The sequence below is a fragment of the Mobula hypostoma genome, chromosome 1, assembly GCF_963921235.1.
Source record: "Mobula hypostoma chromosome 1, sMobHyp1.1, whole genome shotgun sequence".
NCBI classification, from domain to species: Eukaryota; Metazoa; Chordata; class Chondrichthyes; order Myliobatiformes; family Myliobatidae; genus Mobula; species Mobula hypostoma.
The window spans coordinates 25,181,471-25,196,962 of NC_086097.1; the positions used below are offsets into that span (position 1 = coordinate 25,181,471).

The following is a 15,492-nucleotide window of genomic DNA, read 5'->3' on the forward strand; positions in this document are numbered from 1 at the left end:
ATTATGCAATCAATTATTTTGTGCTAAATAATTGTAATACCTTTAATCCAATTTGTAGAAATTTGTTTTCACTTTGACACGAAAGAGTCTTTTCTGTTGATCAGTGTCAAAAAGGCCAAATTAAATCCACTATGAATCAATGTTGTAAAACAATCAGGTTGGTGTTGGATCACAAGGGAAGGAACTTGTTGAATGCCTATGAGCTAGCTTTTTAGAACAGCCTGTGCTTGCGCCAACTAGAGGCAGGCTATCTTAGATTGGGTGTTGTCTAATAAATCAGATCTTATTGGGGAGCTTAATGTAAAGGAACCCTTAGGAGGCAGTGATCATAACATGACTGAATTCATACTGCAATTTTGAGAGGGAGAAGCATAACTCACATGTATCAGTATCACAACGGAATAAAGGGAATTAAAGAGGCATGAGAGAGGAGCTTGCCCAGGTGGACTGGAGGAGAATACTGGCAGGGATGATGGCAGAGCAGAGATAGCTGAAGTTTGGGAATAATTCACAAGTTGCAGGATAGATATGTCTCACAGAAGTTGTTCTCAAATGACAGGGGTAGGCAACTGTGGCTGACAAAGAAAGCTAAGAACTGCATAAAAGCCGAGGAAAGAGCCTATAAGATAGCAAAAGTGAGTGGGAAATTGGATGATTGGGAAGTTTTTGAAATCTAACAAAAGACAACAAAAAAAAGCTATAAGAAGGGAAAAGGCGAAATATGAGGGCAAACTAGCCAATAATATAAAGCAGGATAAGTTTTTTCAGTTATATAAAGAGTAAATGGGAGGTGAGAGTTGATATTGGACCACTGGAAAATAATGCTGGTGAGATAGTAATAGGGGACAAAGAAATGACAGATTAACTTAATGAGTACTTTGCATCAGTCTTCACTGTAGAAAACGACTAGCAGTGTGCCAGAGGTCCGTGAGTATCAGGGAACAGGAGTGAGTTCCATTACTATTACAAAGGAAAAAGTGCGCGGCAAATTGAAAGGTCTTAAGGTGGATAAGTCAGCTGGACAAGATGGGCTACATCCCAGAGTCCTCAGAGAGGTTGTTGAAGAGATAACAGATGCACTGGTCATGATCTTTCAAGAATCACTTGATTCTGGTATGGTCCTGTGGGACTGGAAAATTGCAAATGTCACTCGCTCTTTAAGAAGGGAGGAAGGCAAAAGAAAGGAAATTATAGGCCAGTTGGCCTAACCCAATAGTTGGTAAAGTGTTGGAGTCTATTATTAAGACCATAAGACATAAGACATAGGAGCAGAGATAGGCCATCTGGCCCATCAAGTCTGCTTTGCCATTCGATCATGGCTGATCCTTTCATTCTATTTCCTCCTCAACCCCAGTTCCCGGTCTTCTCCCCGTAAGCTTTAAGGATGAGGTTTTGGTGTACTTGGAGACTAATGATACAATAAGTCAAAGTCAGCATTGTTTCTGTAAAGGGAAATCTTGCTTGACAAATCTGTTAGTTCTTCAAGGAAGTAACAAGCAGAGTGGACAAAGGAGAGGCAGTGGATGTCATTTACTTGGATTTTCAGAAGGCACTTGAAAAGGTACCACACATGAGACTGCTTAACAAGATGAAATCCTATGGCGTTACAGGAAAGATACTGGCATGGATAGAAGAATGGCTAACAGGCAGGAGGCAGTGAGTGGGAATAAAAGGGGGCTTTTCTGGTTGGCTGCCGGTGCCTTGTGGTGTTCCTCGGGTCTGTATTGGGACTGCTGCTTTTCACGCTGTTTGTCAACTAATTGGATAATGAAATTGGTGGCTTTGTGGCAAAGTTTGCGGATGATATGAAGATAGGTGAAGGAATAGGTAGTGCTAAGAAAGCAATACAATTGCAGCAGAACTTAGATAAATTGTAAGAATGGGCAAAAAAAGAGGCAGATATCATACAGTATTGGGAAAAATATGATAATGTATTTTGGTAAAAGGAACAATAGTGTGGACCATTATCTAAATGGGGGAAAAAATTCAAACATATGAGGTGCAAAGAGACTTGGGAGTCTTTGTTCAATACTCCCAGAAGGTTAAGTTACAGGTTGAGTCTGCAGAAAAGAATACAAATGTAACATTGACATTTATTTCAAAGGGAATAGAATATAAAAACAAGGAGATAATACTGAGGCTTTATAAGACACGAGCCAAGCCACACTTTGAGTACTGTCAACAGTTTTGGGCCCCATATCTCAGAAAGGGTGTGTTGTCATTGAAGAGAGTCCAGAGGAGGTTCATGAGGATGATTCCAGGAATGAAGGGGTTAACATATGAGAAGCATTTGGCAGATTTTGGCCTGTACTCACTGGAATTAAGAAGAATGTGTAGGTATCTCATTGAAACCTACCAAATGTTGAACTGACTAGATAGAGTGGATGTGGAGAGGATGTTTCCTATGGTAGCGGTATCCAGAACTAGAGGGCACAGCCTCAAAGTTGAGGAGCAACCTTTTAAAACAGAGGTAAGGAGGATTTTTTTTTTTTTTTGGCCAGAGTGTAGTGAATCTGTGGAATGCTCTGCCACAGACTGCAGTGGAGGCCAAGTCCATGGATATATTTAAAACAGAAGATGATAGTTTCCAGATAGGTCAGGGCATCAAAGGATATGGTGAAGACTGATGTATTGGGTTGAGTGGGATCCGGGATCAGCCATGATGGAATGGTGGAGCAGGCGCGGCAGGCTGAATGGCCTAACATAAATAAAGTGTATATCTCATACTTCACAAATTTGCATAATTTGGATACAATTTGCATTACCTTTTTCTCTAGACTCTAACTGAACAGAGGATGCTGATGCAGTTGGAACAACTTCTCCTGATACCAGTGGGCTCAGACTATATGTGCAGGCCCAGTTGTCTGCCAGTTTGAGTCCTTCCAGTGATCAAATGGGGGAGCAAATTCAATGAGACAAATGGCCTAATTCTGCTCCTATGTCCTGTGGTCTTATAGTCAATGGAATTATTGCATTCTGTTGTCAACAAGTGTGCATGCCACAGCTCTTGAACTCTATCAATCTTACACAGGTTTTAAGGTCATAAGACCAGGAGACATAGGAGCGGAATTAGGCCATTTGGCTCATGGAGTCCGTTCCACCATTCCATTCTGGCTGATTTACTATCCCTCTCAAACCCATTCTGCTGCCTTCTCCCTGTAATCTTTGGCAACCTTACTAATTAAGAACCGATCAACCTCCATTTTAAATATAGCCCATGACTTGGCCTCCACATCATTTGTCACAATGAATTCCACAGATACACCACCCTCTGCTGCAGAAATTCCACTCATCTGTGTTCTAAAGGGTCACCCTTCTATTCTCTAGACCCTCTCCAATGCCAGGACATCCTTAAGGGGCCCAAAACTGCTCATAATACTCCAAGTGCAATCTGACCAATACCTTATAAAGCCTCAGCATTATTTCCTTACTTTTTTGTTCTAGTCCTCTCAAAATGAATGCTAATATTGCTTTTGCCTTCCCTGCTACCAACTCAACCTGTAAGGTTACTTTTAGGGAATCCAGCAAGTTTCTTTGTAGCTCTGAGGAGGCTGAAGAGAGCTGGACCATGTACATCCAGACTCTCGACCTTCTGCAGATGCGCAGTAGAGAGCATCCTATGCATGGTACAGAAGCAGAACTGCAGCAGACAAGAAGGCTCTACAATGGGCTGGTAAAACTGCTGAATGCATCACTGGCAGCAGCCTACCCACAATCAAGACATATTTACAGAAAAGTGGCAGAAAAAGGCTATAACATCATGAAAGATCCCACCCACCCTTCTCATGGACTGTCCCAGTCCCATCAGTGAGTAAGCTATGTAGCATCCATACCAGGACCACCAGAATTAGAAATGATGGAGCTGACTAATTTTATAACTTTCTGCAACTTGTGTCGATCTTTTGCAGCAGCCCCACCCCATAGAAGATGGCGATGCAGCCTGTCAAAATGCTCTCCACAATATATTTGTAGAGGTTTTCGAGTGTTTTAGTTGACAAACAAAATCTCCATAAAGAAGGCTGTCTTGCCTTCTTTATAGCTGCATCAATATGTTGACACCCAGGAACTTGAAATTACTCACTCTCTCCACTTCTGATCCCTCTATGATAATTGGTTTGTGTTCCCTCACCCTGGCCTTCCTGAAGTCCAGAATCAGCTCTCTGGTCTTGCTGACATTGAGTTCAAGGTTGTTAGTGCAACACCACTGAATTAGCTGATATATCTCACTCCTGTACTTCTTTTTGTCACCATCTGAAATTCTGCCAACAATTGTTTTCTCATCAGCAAATTTATAGATACCACTTGAGCTGTGCCTAGCCACACGGTCATAGGTGTATATAGAGAAGAGCAGTGGGTTAGGCACACACCCCTGTGGTGTGCCAGTGTTGATTGTCAGTGAAGTGGAGATGTTATTTCCAATCCACACAGATTGTCATCTTCCGGTTAGGAAGTCAAGCATCCAGTTGCAGAGGGATGTACAGAGGCCCAGATTCTGTAGCTTTCTGATAAGGACTGTAGGAATCTTATAAACTATCTTACGTATTTATATTTATTGTTTTTATTTATTATTGTGTTTTTTATCTTCTTGTGTTTTTATTCTGTGTGCCTTCAGATCCAGAGTAACAATTATTTCATTCTCTTCTACACTTGTGTACTGGAAATGACATTAAACAATCTTGACATCTTCTCATGTCTGAATTTTCTCCAATTAGAAAATAGCCTACTCCTTCTACCAAAGTGCATGACCATACATTTCCCTACATTATATTCCATCTGCCGCTTCTTTGCCTGTTCTTCTAATCCTGGCTGCTGCAGAATCCTGGCTTCCTCAACACTACCTGCCCCTCCATCTATCTTAGCATAGGCAATTGTTTAGCATCTGCAAATATGGCCACAAAGCCATCAATTTCATCATCCAAATCATTCACATACAACTTGAGAAGAAGCAGTCCCAACACCAACCCCTGGAAAATGCCACTAGTCATCAGCCCCAACCAGAATAGACGTCCCTTTATTCCCATTCTTTTCCTCTTGCTGGTAATCTAATCTACTATCCATTCTAGTATCTTCCCTGTAATACCACAGGCTTTAATTCTGTTTAACAGCTTCCTCTGCAGCATTTTGTCAAAAGCTTTCTGAAAATCCAAGTAAACAACATCCACTGACTCTCCTTTGTCTAACCTGCCTGTTATATCCTAAAAGGATTCCAACAGATTGGTCAAGCAAGATTTCCCTTTAAGGAAACCATGCCCACTTTGGCTTATTTTATCATGTGGAAACCATAGAAAGGGTGCAGAGGAGATTTACGAGGATGATGCCTGGATTGGGGAGCATACATTATGAAAACAGGTTGAGTGAACTCGGCCTTTTCTCCTTGGAGCAATGGAGGATGAGAGGTGACCTGATAGAGGTGTATAAGATGATGAGAGGCATTGATTGTGTGGATAGTCAGAGGCTTTTTCCCGGGGCTGAAAGGGTTGCCACAAGAGGACACAGGTTTAGGGTGCTGGGAAGTAGGTACAGAGGAGATGTCAGGGGTAAGTTTTTTTACGCAGAGAGTGGTGAGTGTGTGGAATGGGCAGCTGGCAACGGTGGTGGAGGCGGACACGATTGGGTCGTTTAAGAGACTTTTGGATAGGTACATGGAGCTTAGAAAAATAGAGGGCTATGGGTAACCCTAGTAACTTCTAAGGTAGGGACATGTTTGGCACAACTTTGTGGGCCGAAGGGCCTGTATTGTGCTGTAGGTTTTCTATGTTCTTATGTGCCTCCAAGTGCTCTAAAAACCATCTTTAATAATAGACTCCAACATCTTGCCAACCACTGAGGTCAGGCGAAAAGGCTTATAATTTCCAGTCTTTTACTTCCCTTCCTTAAGAGAATGGAAGGTAAAAGTATTTTCCAGTTCTCCAGAACCATTCCAGGATCTAGTGATTCTTGAAAGATCACTATTAATGCCTCTACAATCCTTTCAGAGGCCTTTATCAGAATACTGCGGAGTAGTCCATCTGGTCCAGGTGACCTCTCTACCTTCAGACCTTTCAGCTACCCAAGGACCTTCTCCTTAGTAACAGCAACTACATTCACTTCTGCACCTAACCCCCCACCCCCCCGGCATTCTTGAATTTCTGGCATACTACTGGCATCTTCCACAGTGAAGACCAACTCAAAATACTTATTAATTTATTAAGTATATATAATTGCCCCCCCCCTCTCTCTCTATATATATATGTGTGTGTGTGTGTGTGTGTGTGTGTGTGTGTCTATATATATATATATATATATATATACACACACACCTTTTGTAGGTTGTTGTAATATATTGTTTGTTGTATTTTATATCATATTAGTGGCAATGTGGGTGCACTGTAGCATCATAACTAGCATAATATTTTGCAAGATCAGTATTCAATTCCTGCGTGGTCTGTAAGGAGTTTGTGCATTCTGCCTGTGACCACGTGCGTTTCCTACAGGTGCTCCAGTTTCCTCTCGTATTCCACAAAAAAGACATACTGCTTAGGGTTAGTAAGTTGTGGGCATGCCAGAAGCACGGCAATACTTGTGGGCTTTGTTTTGCAATGCCCAGATCTCAAGAATATTCAATACAGGAACATATGTGATAGACAGTGTCATTTGGTCCTCACTGTAACCCCAAGGAGAATGGTACAAAAGTTCAATTTTACTGTCATTTAATCATACACATGCATACAATTAAACAAAGCATCGGTTGTCTGAGGCCAAGGTGCAAAACACGGTAAATATAGTCATACACAGCAAATATAGTTTCACAAAATAATATTAGCACAAGTTACTGAGTAACATGCTGAAGGTTGACAGGTTGATGTAAAGTGCAAGGTGCATGCTTATGTAAGACAGTGTAATGTTACTGGTATTATTATAATAAAACAAATAGTCGTATGAATATATGAAAAATGACCAGTGCGGGATGAAACTGTATCAGTGAGTTGAGGAGGGCAGAGGGGAAAGGGCAGGACATTCAGACATGGTGTACATGTTTGCTGGGTGACAGCAGGATTTTAAGAAGTCTAACAGCTTGGGAGAGAGGGGGTGGAAGAAGCTGTTACCCAGCCTGATAGTACTGGTTCTTAAGCTACAGTACCTTCTGCCTGATCGCAGGAGATTAAAGAGACTGTAGGAAGGACTAGAGGTACAGTGTATACAACGCTTCTGATATATGTCCTGAGTAGGGAAGGGGGGGAAGAGAGACCCCCAAAAGACATCATTTTTGGCCTTGCTGCCCTTAAGCATGCCTTTTCTTTCAAAAAAAAATTACAAAGGACAACTATGCAGATAACAAGTTTCAAATACTTCTGATAAGTGTCTGAGATTCCATGTTTTAGAAATAAGGCTTTTTTCATAGAAATCTCAGCGTAATTCAATGCTTTTGTATTTAGTAGAGCCATAGAGTTATCAGGCACTATAGAAATAGGCCCTTCAACCTATCTAGCCCATGCCAAACTGTTATGCTGCTGAGTCCTACCAACTGCACCTGGAATACAGCATTCCAGCCCACCCCCCACCATCCCTGTACTTATCCAAACCTCTCAAATGTTGCAATCAAATTCATATCTACCACTCCCACTGGCAGCTTGTTTCATACCCTCAACACCCTCAGAGTAAAGCAATTCTCCCTCAGGTTCCCTTAAATTTTTCACCTTTCACCCTAAACTTATACCTCTAGTTCTAGTCTCACCCAACCTTAGTGGAAAATGATTGCTTGCATTTACCCTATTTATGTTGTTGTTGTTGAGTGTCGTCTAGTCGTTGTCGACTCACGGAAACATTAGTTGTAGTTGTCCATAGGGTTTTCCTGGCAGTAAATTGCCTGGCCTTGCTTCCGCGCAGCTGCTGCTGTTGCCCAGGTTGGAACCTGGCCGGATTCGAACTTAGAACCATCTGCCTCGAGGTCCATTGCTGATGCCACTACACCACCAGCCAGCCCCTACCCTATCTATACTCCTCAAAATTTGGAATACCTTTATCAAATCTCCCCTCATTCTCCTACACTCTAGCGAATAAATTCCTAACCTATTCAATCTTTCCCTGTAACTCAGGTGCCCAAGTCCCAGCCACATCCAAGTAAATTTTCTCAGTACTCTTTCAATCTTATTGATATCCTTTCTGTAGATAGGCAACCAGAACTGCATACAATACTCCAAATCTAGCCTCACCAATGTCTTGTACAACTTCAACCTAACATCCCAATCCTGTACACAATACTTTGATTTATGAAGGCTAATGTACCAAAAGCTTTCTTTATGACCCTATCTACCTGTGACACCACTTTCAAAGAATGACAGACCTGTACTACCAAATCCCTCTGTCTTACCACACTCCTCAATGCCCTGCTGTTTACCATGTAAGTCATACCCTGGTTTGTCCTCTCAAGGTGCAACACTTCACACTGTCTGCATTAAAACTTCATCTGCCATTTTTCAATCCTTTTTTTTGCAGGTAGTATTTGGATTTGCTGTGAAAACAACCATAAAGCATCTTTACCTCCAGATCCCAGATGCTGTCCAACGTACTCAGTCTCTCTGGTACTGATTCAAAATGGTCCAGTGTCACTTGTGTGCCCTAAATGCAGAACAAACTGTAAGTATACTCAGACTCACACAGTTCGTTCAAACAGACCACAGTAGTAAGACCAACGTGATCAATTAAACATAATTGTGGAACTGTGTGCTGATTATTAACAGTTTACATGGAGGCTAAAGTTCCCCTTCATAGCAGAACCTGTAGATCACGCTTCTCATTGGTGACAGAACGTATGAGCCAGAGTTGCACAGCAAACAATGCAAAGCTTTGTTCTCTTTTATTAGTGAAAGCAAAAATTCAAAGATGCAACTGAAAAACAAAAACTGCACATGTACGGAATCTGAAATAAAATTAGAAAAGACGAGAAGTGCTCTGCAGGTCAAATAGCCTCTGCAGAAACAGAAACTGGCTTAATGTCTCAGGTTGAAGACCTTTTGTTAAATGTGGAAAAGTGGGAAGGGAGAATGGGTTAGAGATGGATAGGACAAATGGACTGTATCTTACAGGGAGGGAGCAGGGTTTCCAAGGTGATATCATATTTACAGAGATATAATTGATAGATAAATGAGGGGGTGGGAGAGAGGGAGAGAGGGAGAAAGAGACAGAACAAACAAAGGGACATATGAAAACCTGTGAAACATGGGTCAGAGCTGCTTCTGACATGTGAAAAAACAAAATTGTTGAAGATAGTATTTCGAAATGGCAATGTGGACGTAGAACAGTACAGCACTGTACAGGCCCTTTGGCCCACGATGTAGTGCCGACTTTTTAACCGACTCCAGGATCAATCTAATCCTTCCCTCCCACATAGCCCTCCATTTTTTCTTTCATTCATGTGCCTGTCTGAGAGTCTCATAAATATTCCTAATGTAACTGCCTCTTACTCCATCTCTGGAAGGGCATTCCACGCACTCACCACTCTCTGTGTTTTAAAAAAAACACTTAGCTCTGACATCCCACCTGTACTTTCCTCCAATCCCCTTCACAGTTGCCATTTCCACCCTGGGAAAAAGTCTCTAGCTATCCACTCTATCTGTGCCTCTTATCAACCTGTACTCCTCTATCATGTCACCTCTCACCTTCCTTCACTCCAGAAAGAAAAACCTTAGCTCATTCAACCTATCCTTACATGCTGTTTAATCCAGGAAGCATCCTGGTAAATCTCCTCTGCACCTTCTCGAAAACTTCCATCTTGTGTCTATCAACAACCTCACAGAATCCAGCAACATTGGGCTCACTATTCCCTTTGTCTATCAATCCTTCTGCAACTTAAAACTACACCTTTTTTCCACTTTTCCAATTCTCATTAAGGATCTTCAGATTGAAGCATTAATTCTATCTCTCTTACAAGTGCCAAATGACCTGCTGGATGTCTGTTATTAATTGGCAGGAACGCCCATGGTCCTCTCTTGACGGAAAACAACCTTTCATTTTGTTCCAAAGCAAGGAAGACGATGGGATGAGAAGGATACAAATGTAGTGAGGGAAAGGTGGTATCATTTTTCAAGCTCATCTACAATTGTCTTTGTACCTCAACCACCTCCTCTCACAAACGTGTTGATCCATGCTGGGCTAACATGTCAGGGCCAGACACATATTTTGCCAATTTGACTATTCTTCATGGGAGACCTCAGGAAGCAAATACACGAGGGGGTGTGCAGTGATGAATCATTAGTAAGTAAACCACAAACCTGCCACTTTCAATTGAAAGTCATCCAATATTGGAAAGGAATGAAGAAGCTGCTTTACACTAGTTCACTAGGGTTACTAGAGAAACAAACAGCCTTACACACTAGCTCTTTGGCTTTCAAACCTTAGGCTGCTCTGCTGAGTATAACTACTGCAGAACAGTCACCAACCAAGTCCCTCAAGATTATAATGACATGCTGGAGGCCCGGCCTGGGGTTAAACGACCGTGCATGTGCATGAGTAGGAGAGAAAAACAGGGCACATTTTTGCTATTGTTTGTTGCTGTTGTGTTCTGTGTTGTTCTGTTGAAACATTATGGGGATGCTATGTTGACACTGGAATGTGTGGCAACACTTGCGGGCTGCCCCCAGTGCACCCTCAGCTGTGTTGGTTATTGACGTAAACAACACATTTCACTGTGTGTTTTGTTGTACACGTGACAAATAAACTTGACTTAATTTACAATGACTAACTAACCTACTAACTGTCACATCTTCGATCTGTGGGAGGAAACCAGAGCACCTACACAGTCACTGGGAGAACGTACAAACTCCTTGCAGACAGTAGCGGGAATTGAACCCAGGTTGCTGGTGCTGTAAAGTTACGCACTAATCTGGGGTCCTCATTCATCACAATCATCACTGAGTCCTGGGTCAATACTGAAGATCGAAGCTTAAAGGTTGATTGGTACTACAGACCGAAGCTTGAAGGTCGATCGGAAACCAGAAGTCAAGGCCCAGTGGATTGAGCCCCTGAGTCTGTGAATCCTTGAAAGCCAACTGGGGATATCAAAGGCCCAATCTGTAAATCTATGAGGAAGGAATGGTACTTCTTTTGCTGTTGTTGCTTTGTCACTTGGTATGCTCTGTTTTTGTTGTGTTCTGTGTTGTTCTGCCGAGCACTGCGGGTGTGTTGGTTGTTAATGCAAACGACACGAGTCACTGTCTTTCAATGTACACATGACAAATAAACTTGAATCTTGAATCATTTGCGTGCTGCTGATAATGTGATGGACTGGATACATACTGCAATAGTCAGGAATAATATCAACATGGGTTTTATAAGTGTGGAAGTGTAGGGTCATCTAATTTCAACCTGGACTTCTAAATCCAGTAAGTATTGACCATGTGAAAGAAAGCTTCACTGTGCCTCTACCTCACGGTGTCCTGAAGTGGAAAGCATGCCAGCTTTCAATAATCCAATGAGCACAGCATGCACTGAAAAAGCTCATGAAACAGTTTATTTTAACCAGACCCCCAGACATGCTTTTTTACAGTAGCTGGCCAGAGAACACATTAAGATCTGTACAAGTGACAACATACTACAAAGGTAGAAGATCAGAAGTAAAGAAGGAGAGAGAGGGCAGGTCATTGGCACACAAACCCTGCATTGGACAATGATATCTTCAGTGTGAAGGTGTCTACAATCGTCTTTAAATAGCATATATAGTCTAAGGTTAGGTATGGAAGGATGAAAGGATACACAACAATTATTCATGAATTAGATGCTGTTAAAGGCAACATCAAAGAAATAGGCTAAAAGAGCTCTTTTAAAGAGGCAAAGGCATTTACAGGGAGATGTCCAGAGCACAGCTAGCATTAATTATATTAGATTAGATTAAAATAGATTAAATTAGGTTAAATTAGATTAGCGTTTCCACTTTGGAACATACAGTGAAGTGTTTCATTTGCATCAAGTCAAATCAGCAAGGATTGTGCTGGGGCAGCCTGTATTGTCACCATGCTTCTGGCACCAACATAACATGCCCACAACTCAGTAACCCTAACCATATGTCTTTGGAATATGGGAGGAAACCCATGCAGTCACGGGAAGAACATACAAACTCCTTACTGAGAGTAGTGAAATTGGACCCGGGTCAATAGTGTTACAGTACTGCTACACCACTGTACCACCCCTTCCGCCACTGATGGTAGAAAAGGGATAGAGATATTACAAAGAAGGCCTGAGTGAAATATTGTCATTCAATGGCACATTGACAAGAATATTAAATTTAGTATGTTCTTGCCACTGAACTAATGTAAGGCTTTATCTAAAGTTATGTATCAGTTGAAATTAGAATGTGACTAATTCTATTCTGGATAAATCCCATTTGTGATTGATGTAATAGAGTGAGTAGAGGAGGTGAGGCATGTTTTACAGATATCACAGTAGATGTTAATTCATCATTCCAACAATAGTGAACTGGAGGCAGAGACAGAGATAGCAAGAAATGGCATCAATAGTCCTGACAAAAGGTTTTTGTCTTTGTTTCTCTTCCCACAGGTCAAAGTCAAAGTAAATTTATTATCGAAGTACATGCTGTATGTGTCACCGTATATTACTTTGAGATTCATTTTCGTGCAGGCATTTGCAGGAAAATAAATACAGTACAACTTATGAAAATCTGTACATAAACAAATACTGACAATCAACCAATGTGCAAAAGAAGACAAATTGCCTCAATAATAAATAAATAAATAAATAAATAAAATATAAATAAATAAATAGGCAGATGGATGAATAAATAAATGTGCAAGTAAAAAAATAAACAAACGGATAGATAGATAGATAGATAGATAAATGGATGAATGAATGAATGAAAAATCATTAAAAATGACAACATGAGTTATAGAGTCCTTGAAAACAAGTCCATAGGTTATGAAATCAGTTCAGTGTTGAGGTGAGTGAAGTTATCCTCACTGGTTAAAGAGACTAATGACAGTAGGATAGTAACTGTTCCTGAACCTGATGGTGTGGGACCCAAGGCTCCTATACTTCCTGTCTGATAGTAGTAGCAAGAAGAGAGCATGGTTGGATGACAGGAGTCCATGATGATGGATGCTGCTTTCTTGTGGCAGTGCTCCTTTGTAAACATGCTCATTGAGGGGGTGGGCTTTCCCTGTGATGGACTGCTGCATATTCCCTATGGTTTCTGTTTTTGCTCTTGAGTTTTTTTCATTTTCATGGCTCCGATAGGATAGGACTTTCAGGGAGCTAGTATTAGCATGAGGGGCTGTAGTTGCTCTTTTGTATTGTGAAGGTAGAACTGTACTATTGTAGACCAGAGAAATAGTTTTGAAGTTTTGTGCGGATCATAAAAATAGCAAAGAAGGAAAACAATTTCAGAAGCTTGCACAGGAGAATTTTCTTGCTTTCTAAGGTTCCAGTGCAATGAGAAAGGAGGTATTTCTGGATCTGAAGAATCCCTCACTGAGGATCTGTCAAGAGAGGAATATACACAGTGGCCACTTTATTACATGCAGGAGTGAAATCCAGTGTGGTCTTCTACTGCTGTAGCCAATCTACTTCAAGGTTTGATGTTTTGTGTATTCTGGATAACTATTACTTATGTGTTGTCTTTTACATACTGGTTATTTTAATTTATTATCAAAGTTTATATATACTTTGATAGTATATTATTTTCAACTTTGAACCTTTTTTGAACTGTTATAACAGTTAGTTATTTGAGTTACTGTCACCTTCCTGTCAGCTTGAACCAGTCCAGCCATTCTCCTTTGACCTCTCTCATTAGCAAGGTATTTTTGCCCACAGAACTGCCACTTTCTGGATGCTTTTTGTTTTCTGCACCATTTTCCGTAAACTCTGGAGACTGTTGTGCATGGAAATCCCCAGAGATCAGCAGTTTCTGAGATACTCAAACAATTCTGTCTGGCATCAACATTCATTCCACAGTCAAAAGTCACTTAGATCTCATTTCTTCCCCATTCTGAGGTTTGGTCTGACAACAACTGAAGCTCTTAACCATGTCTGCATGTTTTAATGCACTGATTCTCTACCACATCATTGGCTGATTAGATATTTGCATTAACAAGTAGGTGAACCTGATAAAGTGCTGACTAAGTGTATAGGGAACAGTGGTCAAGGTAAATAAGCTTTAATTAAACAATGGGAAAGGAATAGGGACAATTCAAAGTGAAAGTATTTAGTTAAAGTTCAAAGTAAATTTATTATCAAACATTGAAAAGATGGCTACACTTAGATTAGTCACCAGGTTTGGACACGCCACAAACTAGGTTCGTGAGTCAAGGTAAGTAAAAAATTGCAGAGCTATGGACCAGAATCTTCCAAATGTACTTTGATATAGCGCCTGTATTGATTACAGGATTTGGGATGTTATATTGAAGTTGTATAAGACATTGATGAAGAAATATTTGGGGTATTGTGTACAGTTCTGGTCACCTACCTAGAGGAAACATTAAAAGAGTGCAGAGAAAAATTTACAATGATGTTGCCATAATTTGAGGTCCTGAATTATAGGCAAAGGGTGACTATGTTAGAAATTGTTTCCATGAAGCACAGGAGATTGAGAGGAGATTTGATAGAGGTATACAAAATTATGAGAGGTATAGACAGAAGAAATGCAAGCAGGCTTTTTCCACTGAGGTTGGATGACTATAATTAGAAGTCATAGGTTAAGGGTTAAATGTGAAATATTTAAGAGGAACATGAAGGAGAACTTCTTTACACAGAGGGTGGTAAGGATGTGGAATGAAGTGCCAACAGAAGTGGTGGATGCAGGTTCAATTCCACCTTTAAAGAGAAATTTGGTTAAATACATGAATGGGATGGTCATGGAGGGTGAGAGTGCAGGTGTAGGTTTGATGGATTGGGCAGAATAACAGTTCAGCATGGACTAGATGGGCTGAAGGGCCTGTTTCTGTGCTGTAGCACTCCATGACTCTAAATGCAAATGTTGAGCTCTTGTTCAAGAACACAATGGAAGAATAAATCCAACAATCACCGACCAGTCAATTAAATCTCAGCAGGATCAGAATCAGGTTTATTAACACTGGCATGTGACGGGAAAGCTGCAAAAAATAGCCTAAGGCAATATAAAAAAGCCAGCACAGAGAATTAATAAAAAAATCCCAGACCAGATTTGCAAAAAAAAAATCGAAGGATACCATACCGTGCAAACGTCTTTGGCACATATGTATAGCCAGGGTGCCTAAAACTTTTGCACAGTACAGTATCGTATTTGTCAATCTAGAGCAGAAAGTAAGTTTGTGAATCTGGTGGGAGCAAAGGATGCTGGGAATGACAAGGGTAGAGCACCATGGGAGGGGTGTGGTGCCAGAGAAGGAGTGCCGGGGGTGGAGGGTGGCACAGGTGCAGACACATCAGCCCTGAGACAGCAGCCAAGGTCATTTGAGGCCAAACAATTGGTTTATTGATCATTACAGAATGTCTCTCTGGTGCTTCCCACTACTCCCTCCCCTCTCC

The 15,492-nt window shown here is 41.1% G+C and overlaps 1 protein-coding gene across 6 annotated transcripts in view; it reads right to left on the minus strand.

Annotated features, from left to right (window-relative positions):
- LOC134344680 (centrosomal protein of 128 kDa) overlaps positions 1 to 15,492 on the minus strand; it is a 664,526-nt gene that overhangs the window by 88,387 nt on the left and 560,647 nt on the right. For all 6 annotated transcript variants that reach the window (XM_063044801.1, XM_063044787.1, XM_063044794.1 and 3 more), the window contains one exon: positions 8,521 to 8,598. In XM_063044801.1, coding sequence (XP_062900871.1) covers positions 8,521 to 8,598 — 78 coding nt within the window. The remainder of the gene's footprint in view (positions 1 to 8,520; positions 8,599 to 15,492) is intronic.